Raw genomic sequence first — 19,994 nt, 5'->3', positions numbered from 1 at the left:
ATCTCGTTTAGTCCAGGGAAAAAGCTAGGCCATTTTCTCTTTCCCCAGCCCTCTGAAGCGCTGAGGAGTTATTTGGCAACTACATCATTGCTGTTCTGAAACCCAGAGGCCAAACCTCCCTATAAAAGATACTAGAAAGGCCAAAGAGTTGGCAGAGAGCATGAAGCTAGCCCCAGCCTGGGGCATGCAGCCATCCAAGACCAGCCCAGCACGGCTCCTCTGTGCCCATCACTTGATCCTCAGGGTGCTGCCACAGGTGACATCCTGCCTTCATCCCTTCTGCCCCTAAAGAGTGAATCAGGGATCAATCTTCAGCCCCTCCTGCTCCATGGCTGGTGGCACGTGTCATGGCGGGGATTGATTTGCCCCATTGCTTCTGCAATGGGAGTGGGCTCTTGACACTTCGGAAACATGGAGCTCTTCCACCAGGACTTCCATATTTGGGGCTGCAATATGGCTTCAGAGTGATGTGTTGGATTGAATGAATCACAGGGAAGAACCGGACCACTTCATGGAAGAAAAGCACATTTCGCCCTCCCGCCCCCACCCACCCCCAAGTCTGAAAGCTACAAGTAAAACCGATCACAGGGATGGTACAGAAGAACATGCACTCAAACAGGGCCGGATGGGAAGATGCGTCCTTGTGTGTAGTAGGCACACCCAGTCTTACTTTGTTGCCAGGTCCCACGCCGTGGAGTTTACCCCTCCCAGCTGTTCTGGGTTCAGTCCCTTCTCCCTTCCCAACCCGCGCGGGGTCAGTGTCCACACTAGCAGGTGGTGGCCAGTGACTGGTGGATTGGGGGCTGGAAGCAGCGCACATGCTCCACCGTGGAACTGTCTGTTTCCACTGACTTCATGTACTTGTTCAGGATGGCAAAAATCTCGTTGTTCAGGATCTGATACTTCCTGATCCTGTCGGCCATCTTCTTCAAGGGCTGGAGGGATGGTGAGGGAGAAAAACAGCAGATGAAGAGAGTTTTATGTCCTCTGACCTGCTAGAAAGTACCAACGCCTCTGCCCTGCTGCTGAGAAACCTCTGCTAAAGCAAAGCAGCTACAGCACGTGTTACAGTGCCACTTAGCACCTCCCAGGGACAGGAGACTCACTTCATTACAGGGTCTGATGACTCAAGACAGAGCATTAACAAGGTCAGTGAGCGGTCCTAACTTAACCGATCTAAAGTCTAGACTCCCAACTGCTTATTGATAAAGCCACAGAGATCACAGGATGGTTGCTGGAAATACCAGCTTCTCTGCTCCAGCTTCCCAACCGCAGGAAGAAGGGAAAAGGTTTAGGAGAAAAAAAAGATTAGATTGTCAAGCCAATTAAAACCTTGGCCTCTCCGCTGAGACTGCAGATAGAAATCTCACAGTGCGCGTATTCAGCTTGAATAAGGTTAACACCAAGCATAGTTGCAATTTATGAGTTTGAACAAGGCAAGACAGAAAATAGAGACAGAAGGGTGCTGGTTCAGGTCCTTTGGGACCTCACCCTTCAACTTACCACGTTTTTTATGATTTCGTCCTTCCCATCCTGCCTCTGCACCTTCAGCAAGTGGTAGCAGAAGTCAAAGAGGTCAAAGCGCCGTTGCTGTCCAAGCAGAACAATGATAGAGCAACCTGCCCAGTTCAGACCATCTCCAAAGCACTGCCTGGAAGGAGGAAAGGGTGATGGGGTGGGGAGAGATGACAGGATAGAGGTAGGTAAGAGAAGTCCTGCCATGGCACCAGGAACTTTCCTTGGTGAATTCCTAGGGAAATCAGATTCTGTCCTACTCCTAGAAAGTGGGTATACACCTGGAGAAAATGAACTCAGGAGGAGATACAGAGAATTACACCAGGGCCAGGTTATGCAGGGTGCATCACAGGGTAAGAGGGACTTGGGTTGGCAGCCCATCTACCATTCTCCTTCTGCATGTCACCTTGGGCATGTCCTTTTGCATTGCTCCTTTCCCCAGCTGTTCAGATGGAAAGCTCTCCGGGCATCTCTTTATGTCCATGCACAACAAAGTCCTTTCATCGAGGACCCATGTTTCCCCTCTGCCTCTACGCTGAGCTGAGGGCATCCCGGGGGCTTGCTGGCCCCGCAACTCGTGAGCTGCGCTAACGGCAGGGACGGCCAACAGATACTCACTCTGCAGTGAACTCGTTGGTGCCCACGGGGATGCAGTACACAAACTGCATGGCGCTCCAGAGCCGGTGAAACTCCACGCACTCGTCCACGTGCATGACCCCGTTCGTCGGGGGTGGCCCGCGCCAGATTGGGTCCTGCAGGTAGCTCCTGATTCGCGTCAGGATCACCTCGAACATGGACAGCCCGCAGCATAACCGCTCCTTGGTCAGCAAGTCACCCTCCCGGGCGATGGCTATTTGCTGAGGAGGAGGACAACCAAAGAAACAGAAGTGACAACGTAATACAGACGGACCTTCTCATTGGACTTAACGCTCCCCGGTCTCCCTGGCTCTTTCAGAGCTAACACACATCCCGTGCAAGGTCCATCCTTACCTCTGATGGCTGCTCCCATGGCACTCCCCACCAGAGAATACTCATCCCTCAAACAGAAGAAGACTTAATATTGTGCTGGGTTCTATTTTGCCAACCTAAATATCTTTTGAAATAACTTTGTATGTCAGAAAACAAAAGTTGAAGGCAAAGCTCTGATCAGAAATACCGATCTTTAATTCCGCTAGCATGCTGTTCTGTTGTATTAGTGCTACTCAGCATTGCTGGGTTTAATTTCAGGATTTCTGCAGATTACAAAAATAAAACAGGAGAAAACAGGGACATTTTGCTTCCCAGGACATTGCCATCGTCTCTTTAAAATGTAGATAGCCTATGGCTTTCTTGATTTCTTTTGTAGTTAGGGTTAAAAGATGAGAAGCCACCGGAACCTTAATACTGGAAAACCTGTGGTTTATAAGAAAGTCAAATAGTATTTTTCTCCAGATGTGGAAGCTTTACATGTGTGGAGAATTTCTGTGACATCCCCACTCAGATTTACATGTACAAATCTGGAACGGCTCCATTGGATGGAGTTCATTTGGCTTTTAGATTAGAGGAAACAGAATCTACTTCATTTCAGCCCCATTGCTCCCTCAGAGAGAAAAAAAAAAGGGGGATTTTTAAACAAGCAAGCAGGGCCTCCCCCCTTGCTCACTGACTCCACTGAGCTAACTGGGGGCTGGGCTGTGAGCGTGGACCTTGCTCGCTGCCCTGATATCCTCTGAGCTGCCCCATTTCTTGCCATTTCCAGTGGCATTACTGACTTCTCTTTGCAGCGCTGCCAAAAATAACATGGGAAACGGGAGCCAAGTGCTGTCAGAGCCATGCCCATGGCTGTGGGAAGCTCCAGCTCGGCCGTGCTCACCCCAGCAGACGAGTGGCTGCCATGGTGCCCTGGTCTCACACCGCTTTGGCAGAGGCATGCAGAGCAAGCGTGACGCTTACCGACCCCCTGCCTATCCCAGAGGACTTCCTGGAGCTTTAAGCAGTTTTTAAGCATTTGTTCCATTTCCAGCTGTCCCTGTAATGTCTATAAAAATGTCATCCTGATCAGAATCATGATGGGGCCTCAGAACATCTGGTACAAGGGGCAGACACGTGTCCTGGCCAGACATTAAGAATATGAATTATGCTCAGTTTACTTGGGTCATCTTTATTCCACTCTACAAAAAAAAAGAATGTGCCTGCACATCCCCTTTCCTCACTATTAGTTTATGCTGGCAGGAACCTAAAGCGGTTTTAGTTTGGTGGCTGTTGAAACTAGAAGAGTCACAATTCCTGCCTGTGTCACAATTTCAAGGACATTCTAGGAACCTCAGGGTTCAATTAATGTTCAACTAATAGCAAATATCAAGGGAAAGCTATCTTGCTGTGGAGAGGCCAGATTGGGTCTGGGATCCCTAGATTTGTTAAACACGGGAATGATATCACCAGTTTCATGGCATGCAATTGCATATGTTTGCTTAGCAAGTAAAGGTTTATTTTATCCAGCTTGTTTTTATAGTTAAAGGCCGTACACTTTTTCTCCTCACCTGCTCCAAGCTCTTGTGGGTACAGATTAGCATCTGCACACTCTAGTTTATGATGGCAAACTGGGGACAAAGTAGAAGTAAAGTCATCTCAAATATAATCAGGTGTTTGCATTACTGCTTGCAAAGATACAATGACAGAACAGGTACTTTTGAAAATAAACTAGTTCAATGATCTTGCTATGCTGTTTTGGAAGAAATTTTAATCTAGAAAGGGATGCAACTGGCTTTCAAAGGATGTAGTGCCACTCAGTTATGCACATTCACAGACAGAATTTGGTTCTAAAATTCATCCTCATAAGAACAGTCTTTGATACAGGACTACTACTGTTGGGTACATATCTAACCGTTGATATGCACATATAAACATATACATTGATACGTTGGGTACATTTCTAACCATTGGGTACATATCATGGTGAAAGCAGCTGGAGAGCTGTTAGTCTTGTGGCCAGATCTGCTTCACAGTCTGCAGTCCCACTGATTTCTAAGATCAGGAGAGGAAGGGTGCTCTCAAGATAAAGGATCCCACTGTGCTGGCTCAACTATTCCTTTTGTCTTCAAAAGCAAAGGCTCCCATTGCTTTCAGTGAAAAATCAGACTCATCAAGCACTTTTGAAAATCCCTTACTAAATACCCCTATGATCAGTATTAAAAGGGAGAGGATTCCTTTAATGAACCACTTTGATCTCTCTGGTTCTTTATGAATCACCTATCAAACAGCTGCTTCTGGATTCCCAATGCAAGACAATTATTTACAGCAATCACCAACAGTTCTCCTGCCGTTGCACAAATCCCGTTGTGCCATACCTCTTTTACAGCCTCTGAACTGGCAAGCTTGCAAGAACCGTAGCTAAAGCCTGCAAAGATTGATAGATCCCTGCTAACTACAGCAGCCTCTGCTCAGCCCTTTGACAGCATATAATTATATGAAATGCACAGGGCCACCTTTCGGGAGAGGCATCTAGCAGGTACCTTCTGCTCAGATTCTGGACAATTGCTAAAAGGCACTTATGCGTTCTGCAGGAAAAAAATCCCATATGGCCTGTGTCCAAAACTGCATTTCCAAAATGCATGTCCAAAACTGCATAAGGAGCAAGCTTAGAAGCTATGGAGGCACCTATAGAGAGTGACTCTTGTGTTTATTTACACCTGAGCGCAAAAAAGGTCTGGTACTCAACTGTACCTGTGTGATGAATATGGGAACAGTTTACAGAAAAATTAATTTTTAGCGGGACATGAAATTCCTTTTATTTTCATCACTATCGTAACTATGGCAGGGATAAGCAACGAGTGGACTCTAATAGCAGATTTCAATGATGATTTTGCATGGAAAGAAGAAGAGATAGAAAGACCAACACAAAGACACAAAAACATAGAGGTGAATTCTTTTTCTCGAGTGTCTCCTTTAAAAGGAAGTAAATGGGAAGTGAGAGAAGTGTCTACAAAGTAAGACAAAGCCCTCAGTTATCCAGCCAATTTCTTTGTTTCATATGATTTCCAATGAAGCAAAGTTCAAAATGTCCTTGATCCATCAGAAAAACAGGAAAAAAAATCAACAACTTTCTGCCTGCCACACATCTGTCACCTCATACAACTGAGTGTTCGTTCCATTCCCTCGGCAGAACATTACAAAAAAAGGGTGTTGATTCATTTAATACTTTGAATGGCTTTTATCCCATCAACCCCACTAAGTAGGCAGTGGAAGTTTGGCTATTGATACCAATGGAGCTCAAATTTTGCCCATTGTTTTGATCAATCGATGGAGATATTTTTAACAGTACTCAATTTCTGCACAAGAAATCTTTTCCAAGCCGAGACCCACCTCAAGAAGACATTTAAATGGAGCTGTAATTTTAAGCATGTGCTGAAGCTCTAAGCATGTGCTAGGAGGGAAACCATTCTCAGGTGTATTCCTTGACAGGGATGAGCTTAAAAAGGGACCACACTGCAGCCCTAAATGGGATCCCCAAAAGTGACGGCAATTGATTAAGTCAGGGACAGCCCTGCAAAGTTTCCCCTCAAATCATCCCAGCAATTCTCCATCTTTTTACAATGAAGGAGAAGAGAGTTTTTCAGAATCGTCCTTATTCAGAGCTGGCTTCTAGCACGCTTGCCTTACAGCTCCCTGCCAGCTCTCCAGAAAGGAGGCAGCAACACACCATCTCTGGATCTGCTCACGAATTTCCCTTCGAAGTATCTGCTAGGGCAAGGACTCTGATTTTCTTGTCTGATTGATGTTTTGGGGGGGAGAAAAAGAAAAGAAGAAAGAAAAAAAAAGAAGGATCACTTTCCCAAGGCCAAACAGGCCATCTGGGGACTGCTATGAATTTTCAACAGCCATCCCTTTCAATGAAATCCTTACCTGCGGAGTGCCCAGCCTCTCTATTAAGGGAACCAGGTGAAGTGGGGCATACTTGGCTTCGAGACGCTTCATGCGCACCTCCAAGCGTTCTCCTTCTGTCAAGCGAGCAGCAAACAGTGAAATGAGAGGAGGAAGTGGAGACCCGCAATTTCCGCCGAGTTTGCTCAGAGCTGCCCCCCAGCAACCGTCCAACGAGACTGTGGATCAGCGAGCCAAACCGACAGCGAATGAGGGAACCAGTGATGCAGAGAAGGGAGGGATGTGCGATTGCAGTCTCAGCAGCAGCTTAATCACACATGTCCAAAAGCATGTCCCTGTTACTGACCACTCCTGTTGAGATGGACATTTCATGCCGTCACTCTCCAAAGAGGCTGTGAAATGGCTTTAAAACCTTAAGGGAACCCCCAAACTGACTAAGGTTTCAGTCTGTAACTAGGCTACAGAAAATGCACCCTTGGCATTTGTTTCCACCTGACTTTTGGCTGTATCCACTTATCTATTTCGAGGGGGAAGCAGGGCCAGAACTAATCCTCAGCAGAAATGGGAGAGAAACAGCTTCTGGGCAGAGACCTCTGAGTCTGTCCACTGCTTCCCTCTCAGCTTCTTACCTTTGATGTAGACCCTGGGCAAAATATTTTGGAAGGGAGCAGCATGCAGCAAATCACAAACTTCTTCCTGGGACTGAGGCAGGAAGAAAGAAAGATAAAGTAAGTTAAAAATACCTATAGGGGTTGAGTGTATGGCTCAGGGGCCCGGGCAACACTACAACAATTCATGTCTATGGCACCTATTCAAATCCAACCCAGCTCAGTAGTAGCTCTGATGGTTTGAACCTAAATGAACTAAAACTGGAAGAAATACCTCTCAACTTAAGCCAGGAAGTTTCCTTAACTCAAATAAGTTACTTTCTGCCTGTACAAGGCCAGAGCTTTATATTTATTTTCTGTCCCACTTACTAGCACTGCAAGTACGAGGGGATAAAGAACATGGAGGTTTCAGTTTCATCATCCTACCCTGATGACTTCCGGCTGTTTATTTTTACAGAGACTGTCCAGGTGGAAATAACCATTTGGCTTAGTAATTTTAGGATGTGTATGTGTAAAATATACTGATGCACGGCTCTATTGCAAATAGGTACATAATGCATTGGTCTGAAATTATTTGTTTGTTCACATGATGTTCTCAGCCAGGGCTATCAGACCAGAATCCCAGTGGTGTAGGCACTGGGGAGAATAATACAGAAGTCCAGAGAGGAGTAACATCATGAGATGCCCCCTGAGAGAATGCATGCCGATGCACTTGAGAAAAAATAATCCCAAACACAGATGCACAAGGAGGAGAAACCTAGAAATAGGCAGGTGGAGACTGAGGAGCGATGGCTGACAATACATTGTATACGAGTCTGCAATGGGAAACAGCAGCAAGGAAACCAAAGCTGTTTAACACAGAGGCATTGCGTCACAACAAGGCACTAGTTTGCTCCTACAAAAGTCCAGTTCTAGGACATGCTTTCAGTTCTGGGCTTATCGTAGAGATTTAGACACACTCGAAAGCAGGTCATGACAGCGCAGCAAAGATATTTGGGGGCCAGATGGAATGACTCGGCTGGGTCCGTTTGGGATGCACGGGTGGGTGGATACCCCACCTTCCAGCCAAGAGGGAGAGGACAGTGTAGCATGGAGCTGCAGGAGCTGTACTGGCGCATGGATGCTGGGATGAGAGCAAGTTTGTGGGAGTGCAGTTTGTGACACAGTACTGGGAGGACAGGAGCAGTCCGGGGTCCCTCCATGCGCAGAGAGATGCTGATGCTAATGGAGTGTGCCTGTCACCTCAGTTATTTTGTCTGCAAAACACTACTTGTTCCTAGATGAATGTTCTTTCACTGCTGTTTCCCTCTGATAAGGAGAGTATTTTTAACCATCTGCAGCCTGTATTCACCTGATATCTGTCCCAAAATTAGTCATGTTATTAACAGATCTCCTCCCCAAGGCCCAATACCTGAGAGTAAGAATTCTGCTTAGAAATTTAGTCCCAAGCAACCCTTCATTCCTCAAATTTAAACAACAAAAAGGGAGTAGAACGGAGCAGACTGCACATCTTCACTGGAGCAGTCTCTGCCAGCAAATACCACCCGCCTTAGATCATTCTGACAGCTATGGAGATAACTGCACCGTAAAAGCAATCGCTCCTGCTGCATAAGAGCTCCATTAGAGGGGAAATCTTGTTACACGATGGCTCTATGCATCTGACATCTTCCAGCGAGCGAGAACCAGCACCCGCTGCGTGCAAAATGGCTTTATGTTCTGAATCTATTTCTGTGTGGAAAAACAGGGGATCAGAGAGGGAGAGGCTTCAGCTGGCGTGGAAAGCGGGCAGACATGGACTTTGATGGGCAGCCTTCCTAAACGGACCCCAAATTCTCACCATCATCATTTTTTTTTTTATTTTCTGCTGTTCTAAAACAGCATACTGCTGATGTACAGCTTCTGGGACTGGAGGAACATTTTTGCATCAAAATGAAGCGTTTCTAAAAGAAACCACCATGTGTCCCTGAAGTATCCATTTAAAGATGGGACCAAAAAGGCAAACGTAGTACAACCCGTATAAAATCCAACATGAGAAGAGCAGAAAGCAGTGACAAAGCCACAAAAGGAAAAGAAACTGCCAGGATACAGTTGGCAATTCTGGTCATTCTATAAAATAAAGCCAAGCTGCTAGGTGATACACATCTCTCCAGTTTTCTTAATGTTACACAACTACTGCTCACTGCATGTGTTTGATACACCATATCAGGAACTAAAAGTATACCTGGGGTTAAAATGCAAAGGCAAGGGCAGAAATAATCCATTTTGAGGACATGCAGAGATTTTCAGTTTTCCCTGTGCTCTACGGTTGGATAACTTGGAAGCTTTGAACTTCCTCCTGGTTTTGCTCTAAACAAAACTTTCTGGCTTTGCTTGGAAATGTCATCATATGCTAGGGAAGTCTTTCTGAAATATTTCTGGAAAAACTGAAACAACCCTGCCAAAACCATTATGACATGAAATACACATTTTTAATGTAAAATTGTGTTGTTGAACATTCCTCAGTTGGTTCTAGGTCAAACTGTGAGATAAATTCATTGCGAAGTAAATTTATTGTGTGAAAAGATAGAAGCTAAGAAGATGTGTGGCACTCAGCCGCAGCCTTTGCCCATCACCAGAAAGGGCATCACATGAGCTGAGAGACTTGTGCATGTGCAAAACACTTGTGCAGGGGCCAATACAAAGTCATCACTCCAGCTAAGTTTTCACTGAAGATAAGTCATAGGAAATATATCATCAGCTCTTCTGAGATTTCCTTCCTGTTGGATTGCTTTATCCTTATCACCATTAGAATCAATCAAGTTTTTTTTTCATGGCACTGGCATCCCAAAAGAGCAAAGGGCTCAAATCTACTTCTCACTGTACAAATATGTACATTAAAAAGTATCAATCCCTGCCCCAGAGAGTTTACAACCTAGAAATAAGCTCCAGTTGGTCTTACTTCTGAGAAGGTCGAACAAGAGGTATCTTTGGGTTCAAGAATTAAATCTAGATCTTCCAGTATTCAGATTCTCCTTCCGCAATCCCAGATGTCAGTGACCAAGTGCCAATGCACACCATCCCCATGGACATGCCCACAGACCCCAATAACACAGCCCCAGAGAGACCCTGAGCACACGAGAAGCTGGAAAGTAACATTTCCCAAACTCTTCTGCTGGAGAACCCACTTCCACTTACACTCTTGACCTGGCAATTTCAAGTATGATCTGTTGGTGCAGGGGGGATTTTGCCTTACCAAAGCCTGCTCGATAAGGAGGCAGAAGAGAATGGCATTGCCCACTTCTCTGAGACTCTGGAACACGTCGGTCTTCAGCTCTGCGTACTCAATGATGTCCTTCAGTTGATGGTGGAAAAACTCCAGGATTCCTTAAAAGACAAGGAATGACGGTCAGAAAAGTGAGAGCAGAATCACCCTCCAGTAACTTGGATATAAAAACAATCAGTGCCTGGTATTTCCTTAGTCACAAATTGCAAGATGCGACTGCTAAACAGATAGACGGGGACTGGCGCTGGGGAGAACGAGCACGCAGTGTCTTATCCCGCTTTCAGTAACCTTTGGGAAACAGGGAGTAATTCCTGTGAAGTCCTTGGATTTCCTCACCAGAGGAAAAAAAGAGATGCACGACTGTAGTGGATGTCTTGATGCTGGCTCATGTATATCAGCCAGAGTTCCCCCATCCAGCTCAATGGCAGACCGACTGCAGTCATGCTGCAAAAAATCTTTGCATCAACTAAGTAGAGCTTTTGAAAAACATCAGTGAGCCCACAATAACAAAAGCTTACGAAACCTTGAAAACAAAACAGAAGCTACCAGAAGATATTCCCTTATCAGCCATTTGCATGTTCAAAGGGAAATTTCCAACAGGACGTTTCCTGGAAAAGTTTCCTATACAGGTTCCGGTGTCAATAGCAAAGCAGCTGAAAGTGTCTCAGCAAGCCCGGCTGCACGTTGCACTGGCACGTCAGGTGCCAAACCTCATTTAATTATGAGTGTGAGCCTGAGTAAACGCTGTACCAACACGCAGGTGAGCTCTTGCTCAAGCATCTATCCGCAGCACCCACCTGGAGAGCCATATTCATGTCTTGGCAAGCGGCAGATCTTGGGCATTACTTCGATCAGAGTCTTCACATACTGCAGGATAGTGCCTTGTAGCTGTGGGGGACAAAGGGAGGTTAAACTGGAATGACGGCTTCTCCTGGTGTTGGTTTTGAAAGAGGCTGGTTGTGGATGGATCCACATCTGACAACACAGGATGAAACTTCAGCTGGAGTCCAAGAAGAACTTGCTTAATTTGGATTTCACTCAAGCATAAAATTCATCCCAAGTGTATGGAGTTAGAGTGCTTTTACAGCTTCCTCCCAAATAATAAATCACAGCTGCATGGATTTACAACTTCAAAATACAGCTTGCTGTGTTTGCATTGTTTGCAGCTGAAATCCAAACATGGCTCAGTCTTAGATCCAGCTGGACTTGTGCTCCTAACCCAAAAAGTGTTTCACCAGAGCTGCTAAAGGATTCATTCCCCAGCACAGGAAATGCTCCTTCCACCTGAGGAATGATCACTAAATACTCAGGGTTTAAGAAAGAATGTACATGCCTGTAGAACAAGCTGCTGCAGATCTGATGTTTTGAACTAACATGGACAAGAGCCAAGTACATTTCCTAGTTAAAAGCGCTTGCTGTCATTTGGAGCAATACACCTGCATCCTGTAGATACATTATACGGGATTATGCACTAAATACTATTTAGCTAAACATAAAATCTTTGTCTTTGTGCTGAATGTTGTCTGATCTCAAACACCAGCTACAGCATTTTCGACTAAGTGACACAAATTACATCTGCAGTAACTACGGTGCTTTACAGTAGGGAAACTGGATATACGCTTGAGATTTTCAGTTTTACACTGCTTTGTTAGACAACTTCAGAATGACGTCATTGCAGTCGAAACAGAATTTTGAAGATTTATAATGAATGAAATTCATCTTTCCAGTGAAGCAAGGGTTTTAGTAGAAAAGCATGACCTGAAAAATTATATATTTTTGCGCACTCCCTCCTCCTTTCCTAATGCTTAGTATTGTTAGTGCCCTTAGGGAGCACACAGGATCATTTCCCTGCGGACATCACATTTCTCTTCTGAAAAAGAAGAGAGAACTAGAAAGCAGATAGGGCTGTTGGCAGCCTGGCTTTGGAATACTTGATGAGAATGGACAGTATGGCTTGAATAAGGACTCACCTCCAGCACACATTTTCTTATAAAGATTCAAAAAGTTGGTTTCATCAGTTTTGCTGCCTGCTCTCTACCTTCCTGCAGCTCTCCAGGGGTATGACAAGGTTGTGATACCGAGTGCTCTTGTGTTACTGCTGAGCACGAGCACGTGTTGTAGGTCTCCCAGGCTGCAGCACAGGCAGTGCTGAGGGACCGTGAGTGCCATGTCCCACCCCAGCACTTCCCAGTGGCTTTTAGCAAAGCAGGATGCCAATTCCACCACCCCCAGATGTAGGTGGCTGATCACAGTTAACACTCCAAGATGGTGGAAACATTCCACCATCTCACAGGAATCAGCGGGATTCATCAGCAACAGTGAAAATCAGACTGTTAATACAAGTGTTTCAGTGTAGATCAAGGCGCATGAAGGTGCCCCGATTTGAACAGCCTGAACCCAAAGCCCAGGCTGACTGTCCAACTTGTGCCTCTCAAGGCATCGAGGTTTCTCCGTCACTAGAATGAGGCTCAGAATTACCAGGCTCTTGACGATCTTCAACAGCTCTTCCATGACCACTGCGATGCCTTGATAGCCAAGAAGCCTGCAGATCGTCTTGAAATGAGGTGGCCCCACAAAATTGCGGTAGGAGCTATAGATGTGACTGTAGGCAATGTTGAGAGGCTGAGAAATTAGAAGCACAACGACAGTTAGACAGGAGCATTTACCAAACCTGTAAGCAATTCTCTTATCACAGTATTAAGCTCCATCACTTCAAATAATTTTTAAGATAGAGAATGAGAAATAATAATACCCATGACTATTCCCATTTCTTCTACTTCATGTGGCAAAGAGGAGATTGCTTTTCTTCCTAGATAGTTAAGACACATTCTAATCTCAACACACTGTCACATCACACGGTTTATTATCCTGCTATGTAGCAACATCACTTTCATTTCCATGGTAATTTACTCTCCCATACATTCCCAATCAAGGATTTCAGTTCATTAGCCCTTTGCCTCTTCAAACCCAAATTCTTCTCTACTAAACCGAAAAGGTTTACATACAGGTAATCAGACAGATGTTTTTTCTATAAGCCCTTGCTTTAGGATGATGCTTATTAAGAAAAGCAGGAACTGCAGCATTGCAGCCTAAGGACAGTTGGAAGAGACACGGAAAAGAACACTTATGCATCCTGCCAAGCTCTATATCAGCCTCTGTACTTGACAGACATCCCCATGGGACTGTGAAAAGGGTAAGAATCTAACCCTGGCCTAGGGAGAATAATACCCAGGGCTCTGGCCCTCCAAAAATTTTAGCAGCAGAAAACAGAAAGTGATTTCTAGGAATGTACTCTATCAGTGTAATCTTGGAAATGTGGAAATTGCTGCAATGTTTTATCACTGGAACATTTATAGGATTCATTTGGTGTAAGGGAAACAGAAGTAGGGGGAATTAATTCCCTTGTGTGATCTGCCAAAAAAATACTGACAATCAGATTTAGCTGAGACACTGCGTGCTCGGCTCCGGCTTTGCTACAGAAGTGTTGGCATCATGACACAGCCCAGCAGAGAAGGGCTGCGGTCTGCCCCCACGCCATCTATAACCAAAAAAAAATCATGTTCTTGAAAACTTTCTGGCATGTAGTGCCCCTTCCAGCAAAACACAGATAAACCCCTGGGTCATGCTTACCAAAAGATCTTTCTTGGGCAAGGATAAGAAATCAAATTACACTGTATCCCAAACACACCATGCAAGGTTGACTTTGCTTCTTGTGCGAATGCTGCATGCTAGAGGCACACGGCATCCTCAGGCAGCGGGGAGCTTGCTTCCCTGTGGTTACTGCAGACCCCACCCTACAGGGATTCCCTTCCTTGCCAGTGACAGAGCCAAGAGAGCGGAGGGACCAATGCATTGGAGAGCTCAGGGTGAAAGGGAGCAAGTGCTGAAGTAGTAGGACAGGACAAAACATTGTCTATCCTCCAACACTGCTGCTCTCAGCGACTGCAATATAGCCAGCTGAAGGCTTCAGTTGCCCTCCAGTTCTGACTCACTTCCTCGAGATTTACTTTAACACCTTATTTGAGTTACTAATGAGTTACAAAGTGAAGCCATTTGCTAAAAATCAGAAAAGTATTTTCTTTTGCTCTCAGACAAACAATTTCAGTGGACTGATGTACTGACTGTGCTTTCATAGACTTCTCAGTTGCTTTAATTAATTAATTAATTAATTGGCCCATCCTTTTGTCACAGCCCCACTGCTCTGATCCAGCAGTTTATTGCCTACTGTAATTCTTAGGTGCTCTTTGAAAGAGTTGGCAGACAGCAGACACAGTTAGAAAGTCCCCTACTTTGTGTGAAATATAATTTCACTTTCTGTGAAATATAGTCTTCTGTTATCATAGAATCACAGAATGGTTGGGTTGGAAGGGATCTCAAACATCATCCAGTCCCAATCCCCCTGCCATGAGCAGGGACACCCTACACTACACCAGGTTGCTCAAAGCCACATCCAACCTGGCCTTGAACACCTCCAGGGACAGGGCATTATGTACCTCCAAGGCCACCTTGGAGGCTCTGTAGTGCATTCATTCATGAGCATGAACTTTTTCTCCCAGTAAAACAAAACAAAAGAGCCCTGACTAAGTACAGGCCAGAGTTTAAAAATTATTCAGGCAGACAGAAGCCTACTTCCAAAGCTCCTTGGATGTCACCTCCTGTTAAGAGAATGGCATTTGAGCATCCTGCTTAAGCTTCTATCTGCATCCTTAGATATCCAATCTTTAAAAATCTGTTTGGTAGAGACTGATCCAAAGCCAGTAGATACGCACACCGATACACGTGAAAACAAGCAATAGTTTATGTTTTGAAAAGCGTGTCCATTTAAACACCAGCTAACTCCCTGGGACACTTGCCAAACGGCTGACAGGATCATCCCAGCGGGAAGCCAGTAACCTGCCAGGGCCCCAGCCCAGCCGCACTCCCGCGGCGTTCTGTTGCTGTGGCTTTCGCAGTGGGTCGTTCCGGCCCCGGGCAGCCCCAGACAGCACCGTGCTGCGGGGCTGAGCCAGGCGGCCCCACGATGCCTCCTCGCATTCTCGTTCCATGTCTCCCCGGAGGCTCCTTTCCCCTGTTACTTCCCACGGTGAGCACACCGGTGGCTCGTCCAGGCTAGAGAAGACTAAACATCCCCACTTCAGTGGGCTCATGAATCCACACTCATCTCTGGAAGCCTTTTTGCTACTCCATGGCTGGGAGATGAGTCTCCTGTCTGCACACGTGCCATGGTGCCCCGAGATGGGTCACCACCAGTACCCACTTGTGGAGCAACTGGTCAGATTTTCCCTGTAACGGGGCTGACATTTCACTGTACAGGCAGTGAGTGGCCAGTGCTGCCAAGCAGCCCCTTGCCTCTCAGCGGGATAATGGCACTGGAGAGCAGCTTTCAAGCAGGCTTTTCCCTCAAGTGGGGGTCTCAGCAATAAGCCTGATTGGGAGAAGACATATTTTAGGATGTGCATTGGCTGCAGATGAGCGGCATGATTCATCCCTGCCTGTCTGCAAGATGAGGTAGCTTCATCGAGCTCTCCGCAGAGCCACACAGCGCATTAGCAGCAAGCTCGTGTCTAATAATACTACTCTGCCAGCAATTAAAAATATAACTCCATTTAAGGGTGAGATACACAGCTTGGGGTAAAGACTGTAGGATGTAAAAAATGACACCAGTGGGTATTTTAAGACAAAACAGCTGAAGGTACAAGCTGGCTGCATGGCACGGCATAGCTCACTCTCCCGCGTGGGACAGCCGCTTCCACCTCCTTGCAGAGCCAGAGCAAAGCCCCCAATCTCAGCACCCCTTGGCAGCAGCAGTTGCCCGAGACGCTGCGGAGGTTTGCTCCACCTTTGATTTGGGGCTGAATCGGCAGGTTTTGGGGCTGGCAGGCTGGGATTTGCAGAGCAGAGTTCCCGGTGTCCTCCAGAGCCCAGGTGTCCCACCCTGTGCCCAGGTCTCAGGGACCGCCATCCGTGCTTAAAGCATGTGGGGAAGGCCCCCACGTTGCTTTGGGAGCTCAGGAGGTTACCAGGGATGCTCCGGAGCTAACTCATCAGCAAATGAAGCAAACCAAAACCCAGTTGTGACTTCCATGTCTTTGAGCTTGTTGTTGGCCACCATGCAGACCTGTCTGAGCTCACCTGAGAGAAGGCAGGGACTTTTACCCAATAAAATAGACTAGAGAGAGAGACAATAGACAGATAATACTGCCTATGCCAGAACCCCCTTGGAAACATGAAGAGCTAATGAAAAAGGAATATACTTAAGAGACAAATAAGGACTTGCACACAGCCCAAGACTCATCCTGGCTCCAAGCCAACCTAACTTCAGCACCACAGCTGAAATGGTGTTGTAGAAAGTGAAAAACAATTCTGACCAGAATTGTCAGAGGAGGTTCTCTCAAGTCAAAAAGCCTGAATACGGCCTGGCTCCTTCCCCTGCCACAAGCAACCTTCTCTCTCCCATGAAGCTTTTACCATATTCAGCCGGTTGCTAAGACTTTCACGCAAAAAAAAAAAACCGAACATATTCCCTAGCCCGGATGGACAGGACATGTACAATGCAGCAGGCATGTTTATACACTGTACTGAGACTGTGTCTGTGTATGTTCTGTGTCTCAGCAGAATGACTCACTATACCAACTCCTGATTTTCAGGAACTGTATACACTATTATTTCCGATGGCCGCGGCAGGCCAGGTAGCACAGCCCGCGCGGTTGGTTGGAGGGATCAGCAGCCCCCGCTGCCAACACCTCCTGTAGCATCAACAGCTCCTTAACACCTTCGTGCTGTTGCTGCAGACACGGCAGCAGAAAATAGAGCAGCTTCATCCCATTCACACGCCGTAACTATTTTTACAAGCGCCAGCAGCATGCACTGTCCTTCAGGTTACATCTGCCTGCGCGCTCACTAAAAAAGGGGGGGGCATATTCAAGCAGGGAAAGGGAAACAGGGATTTCCAGAGAGTCTGGCGTGACCCTGGGTCTGGCAGTGCCAAGGAAAACAGAAGCACTCATGAAAATACATAAATAAAGCCCAATCTAACGCATTTACAGAGCTAAGAAGTGGTTCACAAGCAGTAAGTAGTGGGTTACTGGTAATTTTGCAGCTTTTTTGTCAGAGACTTGGCAACCTGCTGTGTTTCGTAAGTGGCTGAATGGCAGAAAATGGCTCTGTTTCTGCTGGCCACTGGAGCGCACCCACAGTTTGCATCCTACAGTGAGCAGCGAGGGGCTCCAGGCAGGGCCACAGCCGGGTTCACCTGCAGATATGGGCAACACCAGTGCTGGAGCAGTCCTGGCACTGGCGTGGTTTTGGTATCCTCTCGTTCTGGAAAATGAGAATTTCAAGCTCATCACCAGTGTAAACTGGGGCAAGCTTGATTTTGGGAGCAGGTAGTACCAACACCACTGAAAACTTTGCTGCAGTTTCCTTTGAGCCAGTGGTATTGATCACAGCATGCAGAAAGGTCAGCTGGACCCTTTCCTGGCCTCATCCAGCTATTCCTGTTTTCCTTGGTTCCCTCTCTTCCAGCTAACACCTCTTATTTGTGAACAACTGAAATTTAATTTCGAAGCAACTGTGAACACTGATAAACTCAACAACCCAAACGCCAGGAGAAAGCAGTTCTCTCATGACAACGTTACCACCGTGTGTAACGCACCTTTCTGAAGCATGGATTTGTACCCTCAGCACTCTCCCTGCAGGCAAGGATGTACTTTACTCACAGCATGGGACCAGCTAAGAGCTCTCTATCCCCCTGCTCTCAGAAGCAGGACCGAGCTGTGTAAACGGCAAGAAGCCACCTGGGAGCACTTTCATTTCCATCCCTGCTCATAATAATTTTCATCTCTGCTCCCAGTTTTCAGCTCGCTGGCAGCCACAGCTCACTCACAGAGACAGAAGGGAATGCAGATCTTGGAAGACAAAAGCAAAACACCCAGAGCTGCAAAACATAAATTAAAAGCAAGGGCCACACATACTCCCTGGGCTTGTAATAGCCCCTCTTGATGCAGTTTGCATCATCTCATCACTGTTGATATTGAGAAGATCTTTGAAATGTTGCAAGCACCTTCCCAGGAATGACATGGAATGAGTAACTCCAGACCCAGAACCAAAATTCTGAGAAAGTTCCTCTCTCAAACACATTTTGGCTTCAGAGAGCAGCAAATCACTTGTTCAGAGCCTCTCTTTACCAGGCCCAGCGCCACCTCTGTCCCCTCCTGGCCACAGACTCAGACTGCTCCCCCGAACACCACTGGCACTGGCTTTGCCTCTCCCTCCTGCCCTCTCACCAGAGAGACAGGGGACATCCCTGAGTTGTCTATAAGGCAGGAGCATTCAAAGAAGAGACTGTCTTCATCCCACGGAAGTTCAGCAGGAGGTTGAGGTCTTTGAAAACTCAGTTCCTACTCCCACCACACAGCTTAGAAAATAGTAAAAAGCTAATGGACATTTCTGCAGCATCAAGGATGAAAATCTACTGCTTTGGCTTAAATCAGTAGTTTAAATGTGCAAGAAATCATAGAATTAAATGCAAGAAATCATAGAATTAAAAGACAAAGCCCCTGAGTGCTAAACTATCAATATGTACCACAGGTCAGGATCCCAGACTTCATACCACGGGCTAACGTGTCTCTAACCCCAGACCTTGCAGTGATGGTCTTGCTGGGGGACTGTGGATAGGGGGAAATAAAGAAAACTCCAACCAAGCCAGCAAACGAAACTACCTGGCTTGTTTTTTCTGCCTCAGAGGTACATACTTCTCCCAAGCAGCAGCTTTTAGGGATAACATTCCCACATCACTCGAAGATGCCTGCCCATCCTTTCCTATTGGTTGCTATGGTGAGAGATGACGGAGCCCCAGACGGGTATAATACGAGGCAGCGTGCGGGGAAGGGATTCAGCAGAGGCAGGAGGGAGGCAAGCGGTGGGAAGAGGGGAAGGCTGCTTGCCCGTGGCCACGCTGCTCACCAGCACCGACGCGGCCACTGCGGACCTGCCCGGGGAGGTAAGCAGCTGCCTGTGGCTCTGGGAAGGCTCAGCAGTGGGGGTGTGTGCTGTTCTGCTCTTCATTTAAGAACGGTCAAAACAGTTGTTAAGATGAGATGCTGCTTGAGTGAATTAAGGGAAAGTTAGTTATAATAAAAGAGAGGAAGAAGGGGAAAAAAGAAACCAGGTCTACCACGTGCAGCTCCTGCTCAGAGCACTCGGCCGGTGGGGAGAGAGAACCCTGCAACGAGGCTCAGAGAGCACTCAGGGGATCTAAAGGAGTGATGTACTGAAGTGATTTGTGGCTGTTGCTGAACAGTAATTTGTCAGCAGTCAGCGTCTTTATCGGGGGGAGAGCTTTGTACTTATTATTGATATTTTTGTACTTCCCTAAACGCATTGATTTTATATTTCAACAGCCTTCAGATTTCACATTTGAGATCCAGTTATTACAGTGTGAGATGCTGTAGGAATAGAAAGAGTACATACTCTATTAAGCAACAAGTTAGGTACAGAAAATGCAGCAACAGCTTAAACCAGTAAATTAATCACTGGTATGCTTTTTAAATAGCATTTAAAAAGCTATGTAAAATCAAAATATCTATTGGAAGCTCTGCAAGGCAAGCTGGAGCTAGCCTAATTATCAGTTTACATTAATCACACTTGCAGTATCCTTTCTCTTCCATGGGAAACAAAAAAGCTAAAAAAGCTTCCTATATAGACAACCAGTCAAAAAGAAAAGAGATTCTTAAAAAAAAAAATCTAAC

General features: G+C 46.2%; 1 protein-coding gene across 4 annotated transcripts in view; it reads right to left on the bottom strand.

Moving 5' to 3' along the window:
* Positions 1 to 559: 559 nt before the first annotated feature.
* Positions 560 to 19,994, bottom strand: part of CYFIP2 (cytoplasmic FMR1 interacting protein 2) — a 45,926-nt gene continuing 26,491 nt past the window's right edge. For all 4 annotated transcript variants that reach the window (XM_086621731.1, XM_086621734.1, XM_086621732.1 and 1 more), the window contains 8 exons: positions 12,724 to 12,867; positions 11,043 to 11,133; positions 10,216 to 10,346; positions 7,005 to 7,077; positions 6,397 to 6,491; positions 2,134 to 2,372; positions 1,504 to 1,651; positions 560 to 935 (listed from right to left, as the gene is read on the bottom strand). In XM_086621731.1, the coding sequence (XP_086477857.1) occupies positions 768 to 935; positions 1,504 to 1,651; positions 2,134 to 2,372; positions 6,397 to 6,491; positions 7,005 to 7,077; positions 10,216 to 10,346; positions 11,043 to 11,133; positions 12,724 to 12,867 (1,089 nt within the window). In that variant the 3' untranslated portion in view covers positions 560 to 767. The remainder of the gene's footprint in view (positions 936 to 1,503; positions 1,652 to 2,133; positions 2,373 to 6,396; positions 6,492 to 7,004; positions 7,078 to 10,215; positions 10,347 to 11,042; positions 11,134 to 12,723; positions 12,868 to 19,994) is intronic.

This window comes from Tauraco erythrolophus, chromosome 16 (assembly GCF_009769465.1).
Source record: "Tauraco erythrolophus isolate bTauEry1 chromosome 16, bTauEry1.pri, whole genome shotgun sequence".
NCBI lineage: Eukaryota > Metazoa > Chordata > Aves > Musophagiformes > Musophagidae > Tauraco > Tauraco erythrolophus.
Note: the sequence above shows the minus strand (reverse complement) of the source record. Positions and strands in the feature narration are given on the sequence as shown.